This window comes from Abramis brama, assembly GCF_963993115.1.
Source record: "Abramis brama genome assembly, chromosome: 23".
NCBI lineage: Eukaryota > Metazoa > Chordata > Actinopteri > Cypriniformes > Leuciscidae > Abramis > Abramis brama.
The window spans coordinates 14,435,490-14,448,118 of NC_139985.1; the positions used below are offsets into that span (position 1 = coordinate 14,435,490).

Sequence of the window (12,629 nt, forward strand, 5' to 3'; positions counted from 1 at the left end):
GCAAAAGTGCTGTGATGACTCAGTGAGTGAAGAGGAAATGGATTTATTTGTGCTATTTAGTGCATTTTCACATCTAACACAATGGCCGTTGGACATTATGGACATTTCATTCACATTCAGGTCTCATACCTCACCTCCAAATTATCTGTTGCAAACAGCATTCATGATTTGAATAAATAAACAAACTGAATATCAGCCTAGGGTCTGTTGGTGGTTTACTTTCTTTTTTTTCTTCTTTTTTTATGAAACTGCTGCATTTGGTGATAATGAATATTGTACATACTTGCAAAATTCAAAATTAAGCCACTGGTAGCCAGGGATGAAATTTGAATAGTCCTTTTGCAAACATAATTTTTACCCACCAATGGCCAAGCTCTTTATCAGCGCAAAAGTGCTGAAGCCTGTGCCAACATACGTCGCTTTATTTACCAGACCACAACAGTTCAGTGAACATGAAGAGCTTGTTGCAGGCCTGTGGAAAATTTATACAAAGTCTGAAGAGGACAATTTAGAGTCCGAGCTCTTGCAGAAGATATTTTTTGATAATCATATTTGTATTTCTGGCTGACGTCCATGGAACTCCCTCAAGCTTTGGGAATTTAAGAAGACACAGACCTTGAATCCTTGATTTCTTCCTTTTTCTGCTTCTGCAATCTCACCTGGTTTCTTGTCCTTCAGCATTTTTACTTTCAAATAGGTTTGCATTTATACGAATGCATGCATGAACGTATAAATAAAACTAAAAAGATTGTTCTGAAGAGGCGATCAATGCTATAAGTGAGTGGCCATGTTGAACTGGCAGCACAGTGGAAATTTGTATTGATTTTTCCTCGCCTTACTCCAGTCTCCAAAGCAGCTCCAGGATTCTAGAAATGTCTACAAGTTTGAGCTGATATTCATAATTTACAAGAGATGCCTCCCCGTTATGGACAATATAAACAACTTAATAACAAAAGAAATCAATGAAAGGACAGGCGCAGATATGGATAGTTCAGTCCGTTCCCGAGACTGAAAAAAAAACTGTCAAAGTAGACAATGGCTTAGAATGAATCAATAACCAAATGCTTGAGATTTATATTATGAAGTCCGCAATATTTCTATTATTATCTTCCCTTCTTTATAGTCTGATTTATTAATCTGCCATTTCACCAGCCTGGAAAACATATTTCATATTTTTACAGAACTTCTCAAAAAGTGTGCCTCAAAGCAAACTTCAATGAATAGTTCACCTCATGCCATTACAAACCCATTATGACTTTTTTTTCTATGGCACACAAAAAGGTATATTTTCAAAGAATATTCTGTCACTTTTACATACAATGATCATGAATGAGGGCCAGAAGTCTTCCTTTCTGCTCTAAAAGAGGCTACAAAAGTCATATAGACTCCAAAAAACATCTGGTGCATCGACACCGTTTGATGAAGGTTCTTGCATGCCTTGTGACCAAAAATCAGTGACACCAATGGCGCCATATTGGATTTGAGAGATACAGGGAACTATGAATAATTTTTTTTTTTTTTTTTTACAAAACCATTAATTAAATAAATAATAATATTAATAATATTTAAATAAAGGGTGAAGACGTCAACTTTCCAAGGCTGGACAACACCTTTGGCCATGTGTGTATATATATATATACAGTATATATATGCTAAAATAAAATAAGGTTCATTTAAAATTACTTAAACTGAGAAACAAATACATTAAAACTAAACAGAAATACTTAAAAAACTAAAAACTAAATTAAACAACACTGCTAAAACTAAAATTATTTTAAAAAAAATTACATATTAAATATAAAAAAATCTACATATTAATAAAGAATATAATAGTATTTTTAAAAAAATACTAAATTAACTGCATATAGTTTGTAAATATATGATTTTTATTTTATTTTTAATTGTCATATTTTGATAATATTTTATTTTATCCTTTTTTATTAAATGGAAAAGAGCAGTCAAGACATTTAGAGAAAAAAAACAGGTTTGAAATGACACGAGGGTGAGTAAATTATGACAGTATTCTCATTTCTGGATGAACTATCTCTATCAACAGAACATCGTGTGCATGATAATCATTTACAATGACACATCATTTACAAAGACACAAGCAAGCTACTAAAATACCAATCCTCTCTTCCTAACACCTAAGTTTGCTCTCTTCTCTCTCTCTCTCCCTCTTTCCTCCTACTCCTTAATGAGTCAAGAGATTGACAGCTGGATTACTGGGCCAGTTTGTAATCCTTTAATTTCTCCATTTAAGATAATCACTCACTGGATGGAGGGATGCTTCCACTTCCTGTGGCCCTTGTCAATCAAGTCAAACCGCTGTAAACGCCAAACGCAACCCCGACGACACAACCGAATGACAAACTGTCAGGCTTGAGAAGAGTCTGTGCGCCCGTGTTTGCGTGTGCGATTCAAATTCATAAAATGTAAACCAGATATCCACAGCAATACCTTTTATGTTTGTCCGTTTGTATTTATCTCTCCTCTGGAGTCCCGCATTTATAGAAGTAAACAGACTAAACGCATGTCCAACAGTCCCTGACCACAGCCCTCTCAACAGAATCTCTTTAAGACAGCCTGAGGACTTAAAGTGAAGCTGTCTGCAAGCAAGCCTCAAAGAGAAGACAGAGCAAGAGAGAGAAGCGCATAGATAAGGATAAACTAAGACTGCATCTTATGAATACAATTAGAATTCCTCACCTCTTGTTAGCATGCTCCCTTCTTCATCCCCCCCAGCCCTTCTCCAATCTCCAACACCGAGAAAAAAGTGCTACACCTCACCTCTTTCCTATTTCTACTCGGTTTAGATTGGTGCCAAACCTCAAGACTCTATGAGCTGAATCATATTCCCTTTCCCGGTGGCGTTTTAGTATTTGCTCCTTAAAATAAACCCACCATGTCAAAGGAAGAAGTAATTAAAACAGAACCTAAGGGCATGATGAGGAATTAAAGACACCGGCAGGTCAGAGTCATGAAACACATAATGGCCCGCTGAGAAACACACATGCATATGTATATAGAAAAAGTGAAAGAGCTTGTTTAGTTTAACATTCATGTTGTATATAAACATGTATTTTGTATATTATACATACACCATAAGGCAAATACTCTTAAAGGGACAGTACACTCAAAAATATATATGTATAATTTATAGTGCTGTCAAATCGATTAATCGCGATAAATTAATTTGATTATTTTTGGGTCAAATGTGGTCAATAAAACTGAGTCTGTATGATTTGTTCATAAATGAACTATTTCTTTCTATTTCATTTTCATTTAATTCTAGCCGTTGATAGTCTGGTCCCATAGAAATGTTTTTTTATTTTTTTTTTACTGTAGATAAAAGTGCTTTTGGATTGGTGTGTCCTTGCATACATGTCATATTTTTCACACTGATCAATAAAGAACTGAAATTTCTATATAAAAAAGCATCCACTTCAGTATTGGTAATGATAATAAACGAATCGACAAAAAAGTTTTTCTTTCAAAAGCAGTGTACCCAAGGTTTTCGCACAGAATCAAAGGCCACTTCTTCCACTTCGATCTCAGGTTAATGACCTTGGGCAGCTGAATATGTTAGATCAGAATATAAGTGGCGGGGTCAATGCATATGAGAAATGCCTTGCTGACTAATAGTATACACACAGCCAGTAGTGAAAAGTCTGCCTTTAAAATGAAAATCCCAATCTGATTTATATTCAAATAGACATTGAGCTATGGTTTCATATGAAAACTTAATTAAGAACTGCTAGGTGAGTTGTAGAAAGAGAGTTTGAGAGAGAGAGATGGGAAGGAAAATATCTACGCAAGTCAAGATTTTCCTTTAATACAGATTGATATACCTTACTCCCTATGCAGTGTGAAAAAAAAAATCCAGATGGAAATGCAATGGAAAGTAAATCAGGCATGAAACAAACCAAGTCTGTGTGTATTGCACACTATTGTATGCTTGGTCCACTTGAGCTGAGAAGCAGACCTTTCAAGTGAATAACAGCATATAAATGTAGGAATATCACTTTTGCTTCTTAGAAAACATCATAAAACATGTTTTCTTCAGCCATGTGGAGTGTTTAACATCCTTGAGCAATATAAAACAGTTCAATAGAACATTGCTTCAATTGCTAATCATGCTAAGTTGGTTGTTACAAAACCAAAAGCTGTAGGTTTTGTAAGCTGCTATTTTCCAATACATGGCCATGGTGAAAGCAACAGAAACTGAAAAAAAAACAACATTTATTAAGAAAATGAGAACAGAGTTTGCCATAAAAATTCATCAATATAATAAATATATTATAAATAAATATAAAATAAATGATACAACAAATTAATATAATAAATGCAAAGAATTGAATAATACTAATAATAACTTAAAGTGATACTGTAGATATAGGCTTGCCATAAATGTATTATAATTTTCTTCAACAACAATAATAATGCATTATATTACATAATACTATTATTATTATTATTATTATTATTATTATTATTATCGTCTGCTGTTCACATTGATTTTGAATGTTGCACATCAGAATTCAGTCGGAAAAAAACTCTTTTTTAATAAACTCTTAACCATGTTCTGTTTGCATTTGCAAAGCTCCAGACAGGGCTCAAGCAGTACCATCCTAATGAGCTTCAGTGAATGTCTGTATCCATGAGAGGTTCCACAGCACGGCGTAAGTATGAAGAGCAATGTGTTTGCTAGATAATGAGGTAAACTTTAAGACACGACTGGAACGCAGAAAAGAGAGCCTGGGAGCCCATGCGCAGAGCGTCTCCATCTCACAGGTGAAGTCCTAGTTCTGGTTTTATTGTAAATCCGCCTTAAGATGTCAGTGCGTTTGGATTTAATGGATGTCCTTGCGGGAGAGGCATATTTTTTAAAGCGAAAGGGGAACTGAAGTGGGGACTTACTATATTTTATTGATGATAAAATGTGGTATTTGCATATCTTGGAAATCCAAGCAGGCACTATATTTTGTGGCACTGCAAATGCCACAAATCTGCCAGAGAAGTCAAATGACTCTGACTATGCATAAGCACTAGTAATTAAGATGATTAATGGCCGCCTCTGAACTAACGGCAAAGGCGACTGACTTCCATTTCCCACCAGCACTGTGTCGGATATTAAAGGGTTATGCACTGAAGTTCATCGCTCATGTTCTCTTGAACACATTCTGACAGCATCCTTTCAGACCACCATTTAGGGGTAAGTGCAACTCAAATCAGATTGCTCTTTTGTGTGTACCTGTCCTCCCTCCATCTCCATCTCTCTGTCTTTGGCTTCAGAGTGCCTGATCCTGCTCTTAGGCCAAGATGATGGTTTACACTACAATGTGCAATCAGTGGAATATCCGTTTTCATGGCTTATCTCTCCCAGGTGGGTTTCTTCTCTGAAAAAGGCCCACGCTCAAATGCTCTGCTTGTCTTCATGGACAATATACTCTCATATATACATTTGTTTAAATATAGTACACAGTATGAATCCTTTTTTTTTTTTTCTTTATTTAAATCTATACATCTGATCATATGTACACTATACTGTTCAAAGGTTTTGGGTCAATAAGGTTTTTTTTTTTTTAATTAATACTTTAATTCAGCAAGGATGCTGTCACCAGTTAAAGAAGATGAAGACAAAGGAGAGTTCAAAAAGGTTTCTATAAACAAAATAGTTTTTTAATGAAAACAAACTCAGGTAATCCATAATGATGAAGAGAAAGTAACAGTGTGTGTAACACAGACACACAAACAACAACCGAAAAGCACAGAGTGAAGGTGTGGAACTTAAATACTCAGCGATAATGAGGAGATGATAAACAGGTGTGATGATCTGATGAGTTTCCATGGCAACTGATGAGTGGCGGGAAAATCAAACAAAGGATGTGATGAATGAAAACAAACTGAAAGTCCATGAAAGTGAAACTAAAGATGAATAAGTCCAGATAACTGTGACAGATGCATTAAATGAATCATATGACAGTAAATATATGTATAGTGTTAAAAACGAATGCTAGTAAACAAGTGCTGTTTTTTATGAACTTCTATTAATCAAAGAATGATAAAAAAAAAAGTATCATGGTTTCAACAAAAATATTATTCATCACAATTGAGTTCAACATTGATAATAATAAGAAATGTTTCTTGAGCACCAAATCAGCATATTAAAATGATTTTTTGATGGATCATATGACACTGAAGACTGGAGTAATGATGCTGAAAATAAATGTTAAAAATATATAAAAATAGAAGACAGTTATTCTAAATTATAATCATATTTCATATTTCTTAAATGACAACATTAACACTTAACAATAACGTCCCATTAGTTGAGGTTAGCAATGCATTTGTTGCAGTATTTACTGTTCATTTGTTAGTTCATGTTAGCTACATTATATATTATTAACAGATATATATTTATAGGATACACATATTAAACATTTTTTTTAATAATGTATTAGTAGTAAATGAGAGGAATTAACATTAAGATTAATTAATGCTTTAGAAGTATTTTTCATTTTTAAATTCATGTTAACTAATGCTAACAATTACAATATTTTTCAAAAGTGTTACCATAACAGCAGCATATGAACTTCATGACCTGTGACATTTTGTACACACGATCATTGTGACAAATTTGCACAAATGTCACATATTTGTTCTTTTTACATCCTGTATATAACACTCCTTTGTTCTTTTAAATCTCATATTTTGAATGTAGTCTCAAACGCTGGACCCCACCGTACACGTCAACACAGAAAGATGGGCTGTTTATGCATGAGTTTATACGTCTATAAATGTTTGCATAAACGCCGGAAGACATGACGTAACACAATAAAACCTCATAAAATATCATTTTCTCCTGAGCTAGACTGCCTACCGCAATAACGAGCCATGGTAAATGACCGCATCATCAGTCAATGTTGCATGGGGTTCGAAACTTACCATCTAGGACTTGGAATCCAATCATGTAAAACACAAATGCTTACCATACCTATTTACTGTGGCCATGTAGGTGCCTTTCATATGCTCCCGAGGCCAGCTGAATATGTGACAACCCAGGCATTTATATTTTGTCAGCATAAATGATGAATCTTTTCACATGCTGAGTGAAGATGAATCACATCTAGTGAGGCAGAGCGCCTGAAGGAACTCACGCTGTCTGTTTTTACTGTGTAAAAGATATTAGAAATGTTGGACGGTTGAATTAAAACCACTCCGGTCAACTTCATTCGAGGGGCCGTGTCTTTAATAAGCTCGTTATCCTTAGAAGTACATTAAAAGTGGATCATGAGGATTAGAGGATAATAGGTATAAATGCACCACTGTTGCATTAATACCCAAACTTTGCTATAATTAAATGCCCAGCGCGAACAAACACCTTCGTAAATGAATAGAAAATAAACACAAGCTACTGGTGTAATTAAACGGAATCAGCAAATTGCATCGAAAGCAGCTGCGAGACCAGCAGACAGCTGGCAGACACCCTGACTGCTCTGGCCATAAAAGAGAAGTCATATCTGATTCTGTTTGGATGGCCAGGCTTTAGAGACCAATGCTAAGCAGTACCTAGAGAACTGAGATGAATCGCTCACTCTCACCCCAGTGCACCGCAGCCATATTAAACAGTTATGAAGGCAAGCAGAACTTTCTTCTCTCGATTCCTTTGCCAAGTTCAAGTCTCAGACCGCACCGCACTCCTGAGAATTCCCATCTCGGCATTAGCATTCTCGAGGTGTCAGACCAATGTTTACAATCACGGCTAAATTGATGCTGGAGTTTCTCGACTTGACGCTCGCTAGCCCAACCGAGCGCACTGGCTCACCCATTACTCTCCCCTTTGACGGTTCTGGGTTTCACAAGGCTGTTATCATTAACGTCCCAGTGAGGCGACCCCACTCCGCGATTACTATGGTTCCTCCGAACACATCACCCTTCCTCCAGGCCGGTGACTGTACATTAATCACTCTCTGTAAGGGCTCATACTGCAGCCTGGCGATATACACCCAAGTGCCAAGTTGTGCTGGGGTAAGCATGTTTTTAAAATGAAGAGTGCACTATTGGATATTGAAGGAAAGGTGGTTGCCTGCACGACGCAGGCTAGTGGATATTGTGAGCACAGGCTCGAGAGTTGATCCTAGCAAAATGCTCATAACTAAATCCACGAGTAAACAAAATGATTGACTCATGCGTGAGCACTTGGACATGCATGCCAACACTCAAACGACTTGCTATGTAACAAGCACATCTGACATGTCAGTGACTGACAATGTTCCCTCAACACCTCCACAGGCTGGGATCAAAACAAACAGGCCTTAGAAGTGCGATAAACGGGGAACAGCATTACAAATTAAATCTAAATAATAAGAGCACGTACTTCCAAAGCAGTTGCGCAATTTCTGCAATTACAGCGAAAATTCGATTTGTTGTGCTCCCGCATCAGTGCAGAAGTTGCAGTCAGATTGAGAACAACAAATAAAACTCTCTCTACACGACCACGCTCATGTGAATAAATCCATTGATTACTCTGATAGCAGTTATACTCAATCAAAGTTTTGAATGCAGTGGAAAAAAACAGGTAATTGATCGAATCAATGTGCCATTTTCTTGTATGATTTGTTTCTGCAAGTCCAATTTTCCCCCCGACGTCTTTTCTCCTTCCATAACAGCAAAACAAATTCCGCAGATAAAGCATATCCTTGCATAACACACACACACGCACGCACAATGGCAATGAAAAGCGACAGTATAAAAGGACGGCTGAAATCTTGCTGAAAAGAAGTGGGAAAGAATAGAGGAACTGTATTACATGCAGGACAGAGGGGGAGCGAGAGGGGAAAAAAAAGGAAAGCTTAAAGCTCAAAGCAGCAAAAAAACACCCAGCGGGAGCCGAACAGAAGATTTAAATGAGGCTTCTGTAGCCAGCCGGGCCACTGAACTATCCATTAAATTCAGATTATGGGTTTATTTCCATTTTTTATTTATTTATGTTTTTAATCATCCAGCCAAGGTTTGTCTGATAGTCAAACTAAAGCTGAATAATATGCATATTGATTTTGATCAGTAGGAAACACTGGCTTTGTGCATTTTTATTAATGCAGACGTGTGCCAACTGTAGCTCTCGGCGATTAAGAACGTGTATGCGCTTACGACACCCACTTAGATGGAAGCGTTGTTTTTGGCACGCCGTGGACATGTTTCTTTAAAAGCATCACCTGACGTTTCGCAGACCTTGACAATTGCATTTGAGAGGCATAGTGTGTTTTAAACGTGTTCTAATTGCATTACTGGTCCTGTGTGTACTATCAACATTCAGCACGCGGGCATATCTGCATCTCCGCTCCTCCTTTCTAAACCGTTTATTTGTGCTTGTTATTCCACACTGTGCTTATTTCGAAGCCGGCTGAAACAGGTTTTGAATCGCTGTTGAAACCTTTTGAGGAATCATACAGCACAACTAGTCTAAATTACTGCATGGGTGAGAGTCCCGAAGAATATTCAACAACATACACCTCCTGATCATTTGGGAGTCATTGTGCATTCTCCAGAAATATGCAATAATCAAGCTAAAATTATATTTAACGTATTACATTTAGCCTACACACACAGACTGAGAAATGCACAAGCATTTACATTCACCCACAAAACTGTTGCTGAAGCTCCACTGAGATTAAGACACACACACACACACACAAATGTGAAACCTGTAGCGAATCATGCAATGCACTGCAAGCTCTTACCTTTGTGAATGTTCAGGCCTTGCAGCACACCCCTGGGGACAAATATGGTGTAGGAGCTCTGGGAGAAACCTGGTCTGCATGGAGCGATGGTCTGAGCATTTCCGTGACTCCCCTGAGAAAGACAGACATTATTGGCTATGAAGACACAGGAGAGGGGAAGTGGTTAGGCAAATTGATTTGTGACCACAGGGTTGTGGTTCTTATTCAAGGTTATCGAAACCGATATAAATACCTTCAGGAGGCAAACTCACAGAGCAAGGATGCAACCATTTACTGCTAGGGATGAAAAAACTGTTCAATAGACAAGCTTATGTACCCAGAAATGTGTTCCTTGATATAATTTACCTTTATTTTTAATATTACTAATAAGTCACTTGTAATCAGTTATGTTATAACCACTATAGTCAGTAAATATCATTCATTACTATATCATTAATATCAGCAGAATCGATCAAGTAAATAAATCAATAAGTGAAATAAAATAAAAGTATAAATAAACGTGTCAAACATATTCGAATAAACATGTTGTTATGCAAATCTATAAAACTAGAACACATCACTCTTTTTATTTTATATAATTCCTTAAAAGATTCTGAAAAAATCTTGAAAAAGATTAGTTATTTTAATGATTTTTAAAATTATTTCAAAACATTTTGTAGCTCTAACAAAGCTAAATATTTCCAAGTACCCCCTGCAACCTGCTTAAATACCCTCCGGAGTGCATGTACCCTTGGCTACGAATCACTGCTGTAGTCCAGCTGAGTATTTGAATATTACAATAATTCCATGAAAATATGCAAATTAACAAATTCTACATAAAAAGCAACAAATCTGTGATTTAATTCTCATTTAGAGTCCTGCATTCTCATGCCCTGATGGTGTTTTTTTTTAAAAAATGTATACGAGTGAAAACATCAAGAGCTTCTCTAAAAAATTAACAAGAGCAAAATGAGCCTGTTTGATGATTAAAATAAACCGAGGGAGAAAACGAGGATGCGATGAAAGACAGGAAGTGCAGAAGAAAGAAGGTTGCGCTGGAGTTCTGCCATGTGAATCAGTAGAGAAATTGTGCCCATTACAGTGGCACCTATTTTAGGATAGTGACCTAGTGTGTGTGTGTGTGTGTGTGTGTGTGTGTGTGTGTGTGTGTGTGTGTGTGTGTGTGTGTGTGTGTGTGTGTGTGTGTGTGTGCGCGCATCAATGAATAGTGCTCACCATGGAGATTTAGCATAATTAGATGGTGGGTCATATTCAGGTTATTCCAGTCTCAGTATGGTGGGCTTTTCTAAAACGATTCAGGGTTCAAGCTCAGGCCTCGCTGTGTCTAAAGTGAACGAGAGGTTGCCTTTAGGGGTCTCTCTCTCTCTCTCTCTCTCTCTCTCTCTCTCTCTCTCTCTCTCCCTATATTTTTTCTATTCTGGAACCCAGACAACTATGAACCTGAAAAATCAAGACAACAAAGAGCCGACGCTCTAAGCTCTTTCATATATCCACGGAGGAACAGTCTGTCAAAGCATCCCTACAGATCACATTAGTCAGAGGGCTGTGAGATGGTTACTTTCTAAAGCAGCGCTGCCTCTGCCCACCATGTGAATGCAGCTCTATAGCTATATCTCACCCCCAGATACAGATTTTATTCTGAATGAGTCATCAAAGAGAATGTCAATATCTGCTATACATCCAACAGGGTAATATGTGTCTTATTTCCAGAACTTATATTTACTCAACACCCTAGCACCTCCTAGATTTCATTTACTGGTATATGTGCGTGTTTCTCCTTCTTGAATGAGTGTTTCATAATTCCTAAACGTAAGACATCACAGACCAAAGCAACTAGTTCCCTAGTATGCTACAAGTTAAATCGCTCCTGATGCTCCTATTAAGAAGGGGATAAGTAATTATCTATGACATGAATCTTAATATTAATACAATTGATTTGCATATTCACATACTCCTCCAGTAATGACAGAGCCGCACTATTATCAGACACACCACAGGCATCGCCGCATCCTCTGCAATGTGTGTTAAAAGTGCAGCTGCAAGCCACTGCAGCTTACTGATAGACGACCAGTGTTCAACACAAACTGATTTCCTCGTCTGAATGTTATTTAGAAGAAAAAAGAAGAAGAAATCGCCTGTTATAGAAGTGCTAGGAAGGCAATTTTTGATTTCCAAACAGTCAAAGTGAACGCTCGATGCACCACAGTATTCTTTTAGTTAGTACGCACATAAAACGCACAAATACAAGTGTACTATTCCATATGTCCAGCCTACGAGCATTTAATTTTAAGTGCTATTACTTCCAGGATGTTTGTAAATAAAACATTTGGACTTACCAAAGATGTGCCCACAACTAAGGCACACGCCACAAGAACCGCGCAGCCGGTTTTCATTTTTGCCATCAGCAGAGGAGGCAGGTGTTTGTTATTCACAAACGTGGAGATAATTCCTGTGAGATGTGCTGTCGGTAGCAGGGTTCCGCTGAGCGATGCGCACAGAATATTGTCCCGCTCGGTCTTTCGCCCTACTGCAGGTGGACAGGGGCTGTTCAGGCTCAGCACCACGGCGTCACAACCCATACAACTCCTCCTACCGCAGCGTAGCCTACTACTTAAAGACACACACTGAGACGCACTACAGCACGCTTGCTTGACAGTTAACCAGCCACGTTCATTCTACATATCGACTTCAGATTAAAATAACTTGCTGTTGAAATCAGGTAGCGAATTAATAAAGGGGGTTTAAAGGGGGTCTGACCACCCTAACTAAAAAGGATTAGTTCACCCAAAAATTAAAATTATCACCCTTATTAAAGAGTAACTTTTTGTTAATCTACCCGAGGCAAACTTTCGTTTAAAAGCATAATTAGAATGGAAAAGCCACTTT

General features: G+C 37.4%; 1 protein-coding gene across 1 annotated transcript in view; it reads right to left on the bottom strand.

The window, feature by feature from the left end:
• The window catches only part of cdh4 (cadherin 4, type 1, R-cadherin (retinal)), a 233,402-nt gene extending 221,084 nt beyond the window's left edge, over positions 1 to 12,318 (bottom strand). Inside the window, exons 1-2 of the mRNA XM_084101096.1 lie at positions 12,080 to 12,318; positions 9,744 to 9,855 (exon numbers count right to left, since the gene is read on the bottom strand). Coding sequence (XP_083957222.1) covers positions 9,744 to 9,855; positions 12,080 to 12,145 — 178 coding nt within the window. The 5' untranslated portion in view covers positions 12,146 to 12,318. The remainder of the gene's footprint in view (positions 1 to 9,743; positions 9,856 to 12,079) is intronic.
• Between the last annotated feature and the right edge of the window lie 311 nt (positions 12,319 to 12,629).